This window comes from Choloepus didactylus, chromosome 2 (genome assembly GCF_015220235.1).
Source record: "Choloepus didactylus isolate mChoDid1 chromosome 2, mChoDid1.pri, whole genome shotgun sequence".
NCBI lineage: Eukaryota > Metazoa > Chordata > Mammalia > Pilosa > Megalonychidae > Choloepus > Choloepus didactylus.
This window is the reverse complement of record NC_051308.1, coordinates 195,662,492-195,677,943: the sequence shown is the minus strand read 5'-3', so window position 1 is coordinate 195,677,943 and position 15,452 is coordinate 195,662,492. Positions and strand designations below refer to the sequence as shown.

At 33.7% G+C, this 15,452-nt stretch overlaps 1 protein-coding gene across 1 annotated transcript in view; it reads left to right on the top strand.

Annotated features, from left to right (window-relative positions):
* The window catches only part of OSBPL9 (oxysterol binding protein like 9), a 200,877-nt gene that overhangs the window by 155,696 nt on the left and 29,729 nt on the right, over window positions 1-15,452 (top strand). Inside the window, 7 exon segments of the mRNA XM_037827248.1 lie at window positions 69-86; window positions 88-117; window positions 1,148-1,181; window positions 1,936-1,967; window positions 1,969-1,986; window positions 13,131-13,221; window positions 14,256-14,360. Coding sequence (XP_037683176.1) covers window positions 69-86; window positions 88-117; window positions 1,148-1,181; window positions 1,936-1,967; window positions 1,969-1,986; window positions 13,131-13,221; window positions 14,256-14,360 — 328 coding nt within the window.

The following is a 15,452-nucleotide window of genomic DNA, read 5'->3' as shown; positions in this document are numbered from 1 at the left end:
TGTTAAGTAAATATGCACATGTAGTAAAGTATAGCTTGATACTATAACCATTTTTTTTAATCCTATAGCTCTTTGATGACAAACTGGCAAAACTGCAAAGATGATGAACAGAGAAAGGTAACTTCTATAACCATGGTTTTGGCTTTAAAATGTTTAAATCCAGGAGCCTTTGAGGAAATAACAGGACCCCAGTATTTTGACTGTTTGACCTATTATAATCGTACTCCCTCATGGACCTCCAAGAGAGTTTCCTGATGAATTCCATTAGCTTCATGATTAAACAAAAGGGTAATGTACAAATATTGATGTATTACCCTTTTTATAAGTACCCAATTCCTGTTCTTTCCTCTTCAGGTATCATATGGTGAAGGAAGGAAGTTTTTTTATTAATTTACTTGTGGTCCCTTCAGTTATTAATAAATGTCAAGAATTTTCAGAATAAACAGAGAAGCCACAGATAAGGAAACAAAACAAGTGCTGTTTTTGATATAGTTCTGCTATCCACTTATTGCCGTTGGAATTTCAATAACTGTTTTGTAGTTTGAATATTGTTTTCTTTTCTTTTTTTTTTTAGTTAACATCTTTTCTCTCCTTGATTAAATTTTCTGATATGGCATTATTTATTTTTTTGTTTTTCTGGGCCTATAGACTTGCATTTGGCTGTTAACGTTTGATAATAGCAGTAACTCATGTTCTGATATCTTACGGTCATAACTGTCACATTTAGTCCTGAGTCATTTTTATATCCTGATACCTTATGGTCGTAACTGTCATATTTAGTCCTGAGTCATTTTAATCAATTTATTAAAGTTAAAAGGTGATTCTAAAATAACATTTTAAATCACAGGGTAAAGTCTGTAGAAAAGATAAAACTTGTCTTTGGGAAAATAATGTGTTTTATATTATTCTTACAAATCGTGAATTACATGAATGTTGTTGAAGGGGATTTGATTTGTTAAATGCATGGAATTTTTGTTTAAATGGTTGATTTAAATAAAAAAAATAAAGTATTACAAAAAATACCTCCCTTCCCAACTAACATACAGTAGTAAGTACATGTTGGTAAAATTCTGTAAATGACTAACTAGTAAAAAACAACATTTTTATGCTTCTGATTATTTTTGTTTAAACTTATTATTTTTCACAGAAAATTGAAACTCTCAAAGAGACAACAAATGTAAGTTATATGTTTGATACACTCTGGCTTTGAAATTAGGAAGTGCTTTAAATATTATTTCTGTTTTAAGCTGCTACTATTAATGAGCAGTTGAGATTATAATTCTTATGAATTTTTACTAGTACTGAAGAATTGTATTCTTTTCCAAGGCATTTAATTGAAATAGATTTCACATACCATTTTAATCTATTCCTGGTCTTGACTGTATGAGATCCATGCACAAAGTATATTTCTTTCTTAGAATTAAAATATATTTTGATTCAAGTTTTCTGAAGTACTGCCTTCTGGCAATTATGTAATGGGCTTCCAATGGGATTTGTGTTCTGGTAAAAGTATTTAAAATGGCAAAATAGTTTTCCAGGCCTACTAATATTTTGACAGAGTAATTTACCCTTCATACTTGAAGTCTTAAGCAGAATTCTTGGGAATTTACTTTAGGGTTGTTACTGTTGATCTTAGAGTTTGGAAATTAATCAGCCCCACATTCCTTTCTGTTTGAAGGCCTGAAGAACCATCTTGTTATTCAGTGTAAAGCAACAGGTTTTTTTTTTTTTTTTTTTCATTTCTTACATAGAGTTGCAAATAAGTAACCTAATTTGCACTATCAGCATAATAGAACCCACAGAATATCCAGAGAGGGTATTTCTCATCTAGTATAGATTTAAACCCTGCATATTTGAACTGTTTTTATATTTTTAGTTTAATATGTATGACCATTTATTGGGGCAAGATCCTAATATTAGTCTTTGTTTTTGTAGAACATGTAGAATCAATTAAACACTGCATTGTGGTTGCTGCAGATTGCTAAAGTAAGTACATTTTATTTTGATTACCTTGGTTTAATGGGATTTAAAAACTGTAGTGGCCTTTTTCTCTAATAGTGGAAAAACGTGGTTCTGAAATATATTATCTTTCTACAGTAACTTATTGTGGGGTTCCTGGTACTATAGAATAACTATTGTGTTTGTTTATCTTACCTGCATGTGGCTGTTTTGATAAGAAACTTCTGATGGTGGCTGGGAAGAAGGGGAACATATTAGAATGACTCACCCCTTCCTTCCATTTATCTGTTATCACTGCTTGGAGCAGACACATATTTTGGCAAATCTTTTACAAAACATTTTTTGTTGGATAAGTAGGGGAATAGAGATACGGTTTTAAAATTTTTATTTGTTACAGATTTTTTTTCTGGTATAGAACTACATTAATGAACCATTGCTTTAATTGTCCTTAATTCATGGAATAAAATATATATTGAATTTTTGTAGGTTAAAAATTCATTGGTATTGTCAGCCTTTCTGGGAAATTTTGGCTTGTTCAAACTCATATATTTTTTATTGCCTGAGATTTTGAGAAATAGTAATTTTATTGTTTAAGAATATGAATTAAATTTTTGTTTTCATATTTCTGTCTGACTGTGTCCCTGTATTTCTAACCAGTGGTTAGAAGCAGGTGGGCAGACAGCTTAGGAGCCAAGTTGGGAAATTGTTTAAGTTTTTAATTACTCACCTATTTTACTTATTCAATTGCATGTTTATGTGCCCAATAATGAGACAATCTTTGCCTAGCATTATTAATGATATAATAGCATAGGACAATCCATTTGTGCTTAGATGGGAAGGATATTCAGCTTATAAGTTAAAGGGGCCAATGTCATTTTCTTTTGAGGCCAGATTCAGTGTTATAATTACTTAAAGCATCAAAACTTCAGGGCTTGGGTTAGCTTTCTAGGTATTCTTGACCACTGTGCCTGATTTCCTATATATGTGTTTAGAGTTTTCATCTATGTTTGTGTATTGGAGTATTTTCTAAAGCTTAAAAAGAGAGGACAGAATTGGAGGCATGAAAAGGGTAAGGTTTAGGTTTTTATGGCTGTGAAATTACATGGGTGTAAGGGTACCAATAGTCACTCAAAAGTTTATGTTTAGAACACCAGTAATTATACTATATCCAGTGTGAGCAGGTATTTTAGGGCATTCATAATGCCTTCTCTCAAAGAGTGAGAAAGTAGAAGAGCTGATAGCATTTAGGCAAGTTTGGGCAATCTGTGAAAATAATTCAGGTCTTTTAGGTATTTGTAAAACCTAAAGGTCAACCTTTAGCCTCTTTCAGTAGCTTACCTCTTAGCCACCCATCAAGAACATTTTTGATCTTCTGTCTTTGGAATGATTTTCAATTCAATTTACTAAAACTCCTTTCTAGGACTTTCTGCAATTTAGTCTGTACCTACTACCCGTTTGTTTATTTGAACCCAGATTGTAAACCTTTGTTTCAAACTCCTTCTGAATGGTCAAATGAATGAGGTTTGGCTTTTGTATTTTCTTCCAGGAGGAAATTTTATTGTTAAGGCTGTTTATGTACAAATGCATAAATTATATTTGTGCCCAATATGAACTCTGTGTGAATCTTTAAACCTACTTTAAATATAAATCTAATCATGTCACTTGTCTGCTCAAATCCCCCTAGGGGTTTCTCATCTCACTTCGGATGAAATACCATAATTTATATCATTTGAGCCATCACTACTCTCTCACCTTCACTCCTACCCTCACTTGATTACACCATGCCAACAACATTGGCCTGTTTTCTTTTTCTCCCTCAGGGATTGTACTTGCTTTTCCTTCTACCTGGAAGGCAATTACCCCAGATTTCTGCCATGCTCACTCCCTTATGTTATTCAGATTTCTGCTCCGTTTTGGCAAGACTTTTTCTGACCGCTCTATCTAAAATAATCTCTCTGTCCCCCTGGTTTCTTTTTATTCATGGCTTTGTATCACTGGCCAAATTTACATAATATATCTGTTTATTTACCTGTTTATTGTCTGTCTATACCAGAGTGTATAAATTACAAATGTAATTTAATATTCTCTAGTAAACACATTAAAAGAGGTACAAAAAAACAGGTGAAATTAATTTTAATAATGTATTTTATTTAACCTAGCATATCTAAAATTTTATCATATCAGCATATAATCAGTATAAAAATCATTAATGAGAAAGTTCATGTTCTTTTTTTATTCCCCCCCCACCAGGTCTTCAAATTCCTGGATGTTATATGCTTTGAACTAGCCACATTTCAAGTGCTCAATAGCCACATGTGACTAGTGGTTACTGAACTGGACAGTGCAGATCTAGATTATCCTTTCAGGACCGTGAGAGTTCTGGTTGTTTACTTTTAAAGTAGATTATTTAAGTTGTTCTCAGGTCCTAGAAGGACTTTTTTTCTACACAGACTTTTTTTTTCATCAAACTTTTAAGAATGCTTTATTAATATATACTTTATATGCCATAGAGCGCACCCATTTCAAGCATACATTTCAGTGGTTTATAATATATTTACATAGTTGTGCAACCATCACCATAATTAATTTTATAATATTTTTAACACCCCCAAAAGAAACCCCATACCCATTAGGCTGTCACTCCCTATCTCCTTTTCCCATTTCCCCCATTCCCTGGCAACCACTAATCTACCTTCCGTCTCTAGATTTGCTTATTATGGACATTTCATATAACTGGGATCTACAATATGTAGTCTTTGTGACTGGTTTCTTTCAGTTATCATAATGTTTTTGAGGTTCATCCTTGTAGTCGTATATATCAGTGTTTCATTGTATTTCAATACTTAATTCCTTTTCATTGCCAAGTAATAGTTTATTACATGGACATAGCACATTTGGTTCATCCATTCATCAGTTCATGAACATTTTGGTTGTTTCCACTTTTTGTCTATTATAAAAAATGCTGTATGAATGCACATACAATGTTTTTGTGTGGATGTATGTTTTCATTTCTCTTGGGTATAAACCTAGGAGTTGAATTACTAGGTCATGTGGTCACTCTATGTTTAACTTTTTGAGGAACTGCCAAACAGTTTTCCAAAGTGGCTGCCCATTTTATATTCCCACCAGCAATGTATGAGAGTTCCAATTTCTCCACATCCTTGCCAACACTTGATTGTCTTTTTAATTATAGCCATTCTAATGAAATGAAGTGTTATATCACTGCAGTTTTGATTTGCATTTCCCTAATAACTAATTGTGTTGCGCTTCTTTGCATGTGCTTATTGGCCATTTGTGAATCATCTCTGGAGAAATGTCTATTCAGATCCAGATACATGTGGATATTCAGTCATCCCAGCCTCCCTTATTGAATCTCATCAAACTTAAATTAGAAATTTTCCTTCATCACTACAGTGTGTTTATTTTTTGTGTCAGATAATTAGAAGGTATATGGGTATATAATTAAGAGAACTTTCATTAGACTATATTACCTTATTATAAAGGTGGAGATATATTTTATGTAGTAAAAAAATGCATGGTCTAAAAAAGTACTGGAGTCTGTAATTCTGCTCAAAAGTATTCCCAATGTTTTTGTTCACTATCATATTTCCAGATCTCAGTCATGCTGGTATGTTCGGAGAAGATAATAGCCATTATATTAAGGAATGAGGAACATACAACCAATAAACACATAGTATAATTTAAGCAGGAAGTAGCATTGGACCCTTTCTTTGTTTTATGTAATTCATATTGAATTCATTTGTATCTGTGGTCCAGTAATAATTTGAGATTTAGCTTTAGCTGACCCCTTTAAAGGCAACTTGTGGTTTACTTTAAAAAAAAAAAATCCCTAAAGTATATGGTGGGCATGATTAATAGTAAGGCATTTAATGGTCTTTGGGTTCATCTGGATTTAATTTTGTGTTAAAAAACAAGCCACAATAGTAACAAAAATAATAGACCCTGTTTCAGAATATGGTGTAGATAGCATACATTAATATCCTAGTAGATGATAACATTTTGAAAAAAAAATTGTCAGATGTTAGTAGTATAATATAAACCAGAATTAAAAGTGGTGGTTTTCTTAGATAATAAAATATTCTATGTCAGTAGTCTATTGCTGCATAACAAACCACCCCACAAGTGAGTGGCTGAAATAGCAACAGTTATTTATTTTGCTCACAAGTCTGCAACAAAGCTTCATGACTTGTCTCAGCTCGGTGCAGCATCAGCTGAAGAAGCCACTTTAGAGATGGCTGGAAAGTTGGGCCGGGGGTCCAGGTTCCTCTCCATATCGTCCTTTTCACAGGCTGCTTGGGCTTTTTCACTTCATGGTGGTTGGGATCCAAGAGCAAGTATCTCAAGAAAACAAAGTGGGAAGGGTTTGACATTTCCAAGACCCAGTCTCAGATGTCACATCGTGTCACTTCTGCTGCACTTACTGGTGAGCAAGTCACAAAGGCTCACCCAGGTTCAAGGGAAGGGGACATGATCTCCACCTCGGGATGGGATCATTTTTGGAAATTCAATCTGTCACATGTATATAATATTTCTTTCCAGGAAATTCTTTGGAAAATCAATCTAACATCTAGAAATTAATCCAGAAAAGCTAAAAGTAGATTAAAATTTAATTTTCTGAACAAGAATCCTTTTAACTGCTTTACACAATTCTCAGTAATTCTTTTCAACTCTGGATACAGAATTATGGAAATATTGAATATTCTAAATATCTAGTTAACGCAGTTGTACAAATAAAGAGGAAAATAAAAATATGAATTGCATAGATTTTAAAATGCAGTTACTATCAGGGATATGCACTATTAGGGATCCCCCAAGTCCACCCTCAAGTTTGGTGATTCACTGGTAGGACTCAAAGGAGATAGCATATAGTTGTATAGTTGTACTCGTGGCTATGATTTATTACAGCCAAAGGATACAAAGCAGAATCAGCAAAGGGAAAAGGCACATGTGGCAAAGTCTAGAGAAAACCAGGTTTAAGTTTCTAAGAGTCTTCTCCCAGAGGAGTCACACAGGATCCACTTGATTCCTCCAGCAATGAATTGCGACAACACCTGTGCAGTACTGTCTACCACTAAAGACTTATTACTCTAGGTTTTTGTTAGAGGCTTGTCATGGAGGCACCTTCTGCTTACCACCACCAAGATCTCAGACTTCCAGAAGAAAAGCTGGTGTTCGGCATAAACTGCACTATCAGTTTAGGCGTAGTGAGCCATTTTTATCAGCAAGGGTGGTGGGAACCTTTCCGAAGTTGAAGTTCCTAGACACCAGCTGAGGGCCAGCCTCATGAGCAGGCTTTTCTAAGGATAGTCATCTCAGATCTACTGTTAACTCCTTGCACTACTTGCACTTTAGAAAAATTATCTACAAATCTTCAAATTGTTCTTGATTGATCCTTCAATAGGTAGATAAATGTACGCTCGGTAGTTAAAGAAGAAAAGGTTATATAGGTAAAATGACACATAAACTGCGTACTGTGTTTACAAACCAAAGATTGATTTCTGTTAATGCTAGTAAATTTCCAGATAGTATAGAGTTAAAACTTTAGACAGTTTTATTTAAAGTTAAATATATTGTTTGTGTAATACTGAAAGGTGGATTTCCTTTCCCATAGGCATGTTTGCTTCTTTGGAGAAATGTCCTTTAAAAAAAAAGGCAGAGGGAATTGATGACATCCCTTATAGTACTTGTATAACATGATTTCTCTTTTACTTCATCTTACATAATTTCTTCAAAATTTCTAGTAGAAAAAGCACAGAATGCAGCTATTTACTATATCAGTTTTCTCTCTGATGTCTATTATTTTAGTGCTACTTTTATGACTGCTATTTTATTATACACTTGAATGAAGCAAAGGTAGTTATTTGTCCTTTTTTATTAAAAAACTAGGAATTAGGTAGTACTTTCTCACCCCAAAAGCACTTTCCCACATTTCTCATTTAGTCCTTGTAACAACTCTGAAGTAATTACCATTTTACATGAATGAACATGAGGAAATTTTTTTTAAAAAAATAGAATACATTACAGTATTCTAAAAATACATTGCTTATATAATCAATGTATAATATATAATCCAAACTTGGAACATTTTAAAGGGCTTCTTTTTTCTTCCCCAAATTTCTCTCATAGCACATATTTTCTCCTTCAAATCTTTGCTCTCTGATGTTTACATCTTACATAATACTCATCCTGGAAATACTTTCCCATCCATAAGGATTAGACATTCCAAAAAGACTTCCCTCACAGATGTACTCATGTTGGGCACAGGGCCTGTCAGAGGAAGAGTGGGAGGGGAAGGAGAAGAGTCCCAGAGAGACAACCTGAGCTCTTGGGTTCGATTCAGGTACAGTTACAGGAAGGAGTGCGTGTTGGCAACTTCCAACTGCCTTCTTCCTCATTGTGCAAGTATATCCTTGTATTAGTTAAATGCATGGATTCTGGAGCCAGACAGCCTGTATGGGCATCCTGGCTCCACACCCCATCTCTGTCTGTTTCTTCTTCTTTCTCCAGTAGTACCTATTAAGGGATTGTTAGTGGAATAAATGAATTAATGTATGTAAAATATCTGCCAGGTGATAAGGGTTAGCTACTATATTATCATTACATGGATATAGTGATTTTGTTAACTGAAATAACAACCAGAGCTTCTGTTTAGAAAATTATTTGGTGTAGTATATATTATAAAATTACTGTAATGCTATAGTGTTACAGTGTTGAATTAGTATATATTCTATATTTAGAATTTGTGTAATTCTGGGGCTAGTGGTCAGAATATGTGAAATGGAATCATTTCTCGGTGTTTAGGGGTATGTAATTGTCATACCTTTAAAGCTCAATAAGAGTTTATAATTGTGGAGAGTTGGCATACTTAATAAAATTTAAACCCAGAAATATTTTAATTGTTGGTACTAGTGTGACTACAGTTCATTAACATTTCTGCAATGAATTTAATTAAATGCCTATATAGAAAAATAATTGCCATGCTGTTGTGCTGTTGTTGATCGTTGTGTAGCCAGTGATAAAATTATGTTTGGCTAGGAATGTTCAAACAGAATTAAAATCTAATGGAAGCAGAGAAATAGTGTTCGAAAATTATTACTTACGTAGTAAAATAAGCTTTGTTAATAGGAAAGAAAGTATATTAGGAGTAACAGAAATGAAAGAATGAAGTTAATATTTTTAACATTTTCCCTTAAGGACCAGAGTAATGCCGAGAAGCACGCAGATGGAATTATAGTAAGTTTAATCTAATCTTTGTTTCCCTTTACTTCTGCAGAACATTATAACCAGTCATGTCAGGAGAGGCCTGAGTTTCTACTCATTTTTCAACGCAAATTAAATTCCTCTTTTCACCTACTCACTGCTTTTTGTTATTGACTCTTGCAATTTTCCTCGAGCTCCTTAAGTTGGCCATCTTTCAGCAATCATTTGGAGGGGAAATGGAAATCTTAAAATTTTTCTAAACATTGGTTCCGATTGAATCACTTTGCATGTGTTAACTTTAGGGGTTAATCAGGGTAAGAAAACTCAGCTTTTATGACTAAATAAGGCATAACTCACAGTGCTACATTTCTTGCCAAACTTCTTTTTTCTCAGAATAAAGCAAGTGGGGGAGGGGTACAGTGTTGAAACATCTTAATCTATTTAAATATGTTTATACGTTTCTATTTTCTTATCTTTTATTTTTGGATTTTGTGTATTGTGTTAAATATGATTATTTCAGTGGTATATACTGCATTTTTGTTGGAAGAAGTTACAACATGAATTCTTTTATTTACAGCCATTTTCTTAATTTTTTGTTTCTCCCTCTTGACTTTTTTCCCTTCCTTTGTGATTAGCTTCCCCTCTAAAAAGTAATAGAAAAACATTGTTAAAATTTCCCAGCTAGAAATGAAAGATTTTGAAGATTTGTAGTTTTAGTTATCTTAGTTTCATGGTAACTGAGTGACTTGTGTTCAAACTGGATTTCTGAAATATGAGTCAGCATCTTTTTTTTTCCTGAGACTTAGCAAATACCAGCTTGTCTGATATCTGGAAACTCATTGTGTAAATCTTCAAACCCATCTCATGATTATACTTGGAAAGATAAGCACTTTATATTTAGTTTAAAATAAAATTTAAAAAAAGTTAAATATATATGTTGCTTGCATATTTCTTAAAGGAGAGATTAGAGAAATATTTTTTAATTTGAATTAAAAACATGGAATTTTTGTTTCTCTTTTCAAAGTGTGAGTTCAGAGTGCAAGCCATGGTGATATAATAGAATTATATGATGTAAATACAATATAATAATAGTATCTCTTCCTGAGATGCCATTGAGGATGGTATGCTTTATGGGAAATGACTGTACATGTTGTCTAGCATGTCATGGTTCATAGAGACTCTTAAGGAGAATCACGTTGGCATTATTTTTATCTCGTTTCCTTCAAAGCAAAATCAGTTACTTTATATTATATTATAAAAAAGCAAGATTTTATAAAGCATACCAAAAATGTTTGAATTTTTGCAATTAAAGATGTGGAAAGTTTGTACTTAACCAAAAATCGAAACTTGTAGAAAATAAACATTTCAATTATTTGATCAGGGACTATAGCATATATAGTAGTTTGAAGAAAGAAAGAAACTGTTTATGGTATAGACATTGGAGCCAGACTACTTGCCACTTACTGGCTGTGTGACCTTGGGCAAGTTACTTAACCTCTCTGAGTCTTAGTAGCCTTATCTATGAAAGAAAGATAAATGTGGAGATCGTGTATTTTATGCTTGATTGTTCTGTAAACCCACAACTTCTTTAATAAAGAAAGGAGAGAGGAGAGAGTGAGAGAGAGAAAGAGTAGAGGGGGAGACTTAAGACCAGATCAACCAGTTGGAATGTTTGGACTTTATTTGGATGCAGAGTCAAGCAAACTACAAACAGAAAACAAAAACAAAACCTCTTTGAAATAGTTGAGTGCATTTGAACATTGACTGGATATTTGATGACATTAAAGAATTATTTTTTTTTGGTGCAAAAAAAGTGATTAGATCATAATTAGATCTGCCTCAGAAGGTTGTGTGCTAAGGCACAGTGAACACATAGTACTCAATAAATGATAGCTATACACATATATATGAATATATAACTTATATGTTGTATTGTATGAGTTTTATTTTGTCATGACAGATTAGGGCTGAGGATTGTTATTTGTTTATACTTCTCAAACTCTGCACATTCATTTTGAAATCAAGTGGTAGAATGTAATTTGCCATGTTTTAGCCTGAAGTTGAGTGACCAAGTACTATAAATGGTAAGTGTGGAATGGTTACTTTTTTCTAAAAAAGAAATAAAATTGAGTATTTTTAATGTTCATGCAAAAAAAAGTCAAAATGTATTTTCTATTGTAGACAGTCTTAGAACATTTCATCTGGAAAACAAAGGATTTCATCCCAAAGTAGAATTTTTGTCACTTATTCCAAAGTAATTTTATTTCTTAGTCTTTTCAGTAATTTTTCTTATAGGAAGGGTACAGATATGATACATTCTCATTCCTATGGCTCAAGGTATTAGTGGTGGGATATTTATTGTCTTTCTGTAAAGCACTTGGAGTCCTTTGGAGAAAAGCACTATGTTAAAATACAGTTTAAGAACAGCTCCTGGACTTGAAGTGACACTTGATTTGATGGCCTGGTCTGGTATCTGAAAAATATAATTGTAATGTAATATATTTCAGTAATTGTAAAGCCCCTAGAGACCATATAATTCAGACTGTTCTTCATTTTACTGATAGGGAAACTGAGGCCTGGACTTGCTGAATCTTTTTAGAGCAAAGATTTGAAGGAATTAGAATTCCAAGTCCCAGTTTCTGTGCTTTTCCCAATGTTTTAAAACCTTCCCGACTTCACTTTACTAGATTTTTTAGTATTCATCATTGTTTTCAGGGTTTCTGTTCTTTATTTTCCAGTTGGAGTATTTATGGTACACATGCTATTGTAGGATTTTTGTGTTCAAATCACTTGACTTAAGAGATCTAATGTAATGATTTAAAAATATTTATGTAGAGAGGTTTTTTCCTTTTTAAATTTTGAAACTTAGGCATTAAAAGAGAATGCTACAAAAGCTTTATCACTATCTCAGTTTCCACTGTTAGATGCTTTTGAGTTTTTACAGATACTTCTAGGGCTCATTCATCAGCAAAGTATTTCCCTTGTAACTAAAATAACATTTTACTATTTTCTGCTGTAAGTTCTAGCTAATATTTATTTGAAGTTTAGTTTTCTAGATCAAGAAAAGTTAAAGAATTGTTAAAATTTTGTATCTTGGTTTTTGTCCAGTTTGGTCTTGTAAATGGTGGATCTAAATAAACTTTACTCTGGCAAAGTCCTGCTCCCCCTCCCCCAAATGCATCAGTAAGCTGTGGAATCTTGTTTTTACCATGCTGTCAGAATAATTTCTTGGCTTGAAATCAAAAAAACGTAACTTTTTGTACCCAAATTGTAAATGTGCTTACATATATTTTTTCCTCTTCCTTCTAAATCCTCAAACAGAAACTGCCCCACCCCAACCTCAACCTCCCCACCCCCCCTACCCCCCAGTTAGGAAATACCTCTCTTAGCCTTTCCTGACCTTAAAACTGGTTGCTCATGCTGCACAATACATAGTGACGAAGGTAGCAATAGCATGGCATAGGAAAATAAGATCCTAGTAGTGCAGGTACATTAGCTAGTTATGGGTGTAGTGTTAACACCAAAGCAAGAGAGAACAATTCTCTGTCTTTGATAGAGAATGTTTGTGGTGAATTAAGAATTTGAGAAGTATTGAATTGATTTGAGGTGGTTATTGTTTTGGCTTCTTGAAATCACACACCATTTTAAAATGCCTTTCAAATTTTTCCTTTTAGCTTTACCTTCCTATATGACACATCTGCATTTATTTCTCCTCCCTAACTATACTTTGTGATAAAAAAAAAAAACAAAAAAAAACAAAAAAACACAACTCTTAGATATCTGTGTAGACAAAGGCATTTCATTTCCTTTTTGCATTTTGACCCATATATAGCTATATAGCTGCCCTCAGGATTTTGCTGTCAGAAATGTGGGCATTTCATACATTTGGGAGGGTCAGCATGGGAAGGACATTCAATTAAAAATTACTGTACTGTGTTTCTTTATCTCAGAGTACTATTAATCCTGTAGATGCAATATATCAGCCTAGTCCCTTGGAACCTGTGATCAGCACAATGCCTTCTCAGACTGTCTTACCTCCAGGTAGAGTATTTGGAAAAATGGTTTATAAGATTCATTGATGAGAAGAACTTAATTGGTATAGCTGCCATGGTAATCTGAAAGAGGTTTTTCTGATTTTTTTTTTTTTTTAAATATATGCCGCTGTTTTAGTAAAAGCCAGGAATCACAAAAAAATAACAGCTGAAAACTGAAAAGAAAAAAAAAAAGTATTTTTTGGTATTGGGGCTTTTGAATTATGATAAAAGGCATTTTGGTTTTCAGAATGAGTTGGAAGACACACATGGTAACTGGTGGGACAGTATTCTGACCCAGGATTTGTTGTGATCAAGGAAAATCTAATATACGTTGATTTAATTGAGGATAGTCCAGGAATGTTCTATTTTTGTGTATTGTTTATAGCTCTGAAGAATGCAAATGGTTTATTCATAGTGTGTTTTAAGATAAAGGGAAGAATGAAATTTGTGTGTAGAGTGATAGTGTTTTTTTAAAAACAGGCAAAGAATGGCCCAGGGCCAAGACCCAGCTACACTGATTCCTTTTGCCTTTTTGTTGTGTCCAACATTTCCATATTCTTAGCGATGATGTAGTTAAGCCAGAAACTGATAGTGGGGCAGATCCTTTCTTTTAATACTTATGAATATGTGCAATCTTTTTGTGAAGGCTTATTTCTTAAGATAGTGGGCTTAATATCACTCAGGGGGCTAAAGAGGAATTGCCCTGTTTCAGATTTTATGTGGTTTGAGACTCAGAAACATGTTATTGTTAGAAGGTCTGACGTATGTCTGTTGGTGGTTTTGCAGAGCAGTTGTACTGAGGTGTTGGCCTGCCTTGGCTGGTCTCTTGGTGGCCTGCCTCGTGTGTACTCTGAAGCATAGTATCATCGAATTTAAGAGGACAGGATGTCAGAAAGCAGTAGAGCATGGAACTTGACTCAATGGAATAGAGTTTCAAGAATTACTGACCTTTAGGACTTTGAATTCCAAACAATTTGAGTCAACGGTGTGTGTGTTCTCCTGTTTTTTTCCTAACATATTTCACATGTTCACATCTCCCAGAACCTGTTCAGTTGTGTAAGTCAGAGCAGCGCCCATCTTCGCTACCAGTTGGACCTGTCTTAGCTACCCTGGGACATCATCAGACTCCAACACCAAATAGTACAGGTACAGATTTGTGGAATTCTTTTACTTCTGATAACTCCCCAGTGACATTTGAAATTTGTGTTTGACTGCTGATGGGGAAAAGGTTGAAGAAATGGGTTGTATATTTCTGTTGGAGATCTTAGTTTTACCATTACAGTTTCATATGTGAAGTGGTTAACTTTGGTAAGTAGTTTTAATGTAAATAAAACTTCCCAGGTCTGAGGGTTTGTTTTTTTTTTTTTTTTTTTTTTTTTTACCTTAAAATGAAGTTTATTTTGGGGATGTATAATGACATTTAAAAAAAATTTATACAAATTAGACTTGCATACGCTCTTATTTGTAAAGGAATTAGACAATACAAAACAAAAGCTAAGTCTTCTTTACTCCCCCCCCCCATAATTTACGGACTTACACACTTACCTCGTGTAACACACTTACCTCGTGTAACACACTTACCTCGTATAATTTTTTTGTTTTTTTTAATTTAACCTAAATGTGATCATATAGTGATTTGTTTCTGTGACTTCCTCTTCTCATTTAACCAAGAACATTTAGAGAGCTTTCCATGTCATATAGTTAAGTCCACAACAATCTTTTTACAGCTGCTGTATTACCTGTTTTTCCACTGATGGACATTTAGGTTGTTTCCAGTATTTTCCTGTTATAAGCAGTATTTCAGTGAATATCCTTGGGCACCATCTTTTTGCACAAATATATTTCTGTAGGATGGATTTATCAGCTTGTATACATTTTTGCCAGTTTTATAGGCAAAAAAAGGAACTTCATTTTAATTTACACTTTCTAAATTGGTTTAAACTCATGATCTCTATTTCCCCCCTAATTTACAGGGATACCATCAGTGTTAGGAATTAGATTTATTTCTTGTTTTAAAACTAATTGAGGTATTTGAATATATCTCAGTAAAACTAAATTAAACACACACACACACACACACACACACACACACACACACACATACACACACACACACATAAACTAATTGAATTTACATTGAGTTACCTGTAGACCCAAACACAAGGGAATACATAGTGCTTTTATGCCTCTTTGACCTGGAGACCATACCCAGAACCGCTACTGGGGAGGTGGAAGATA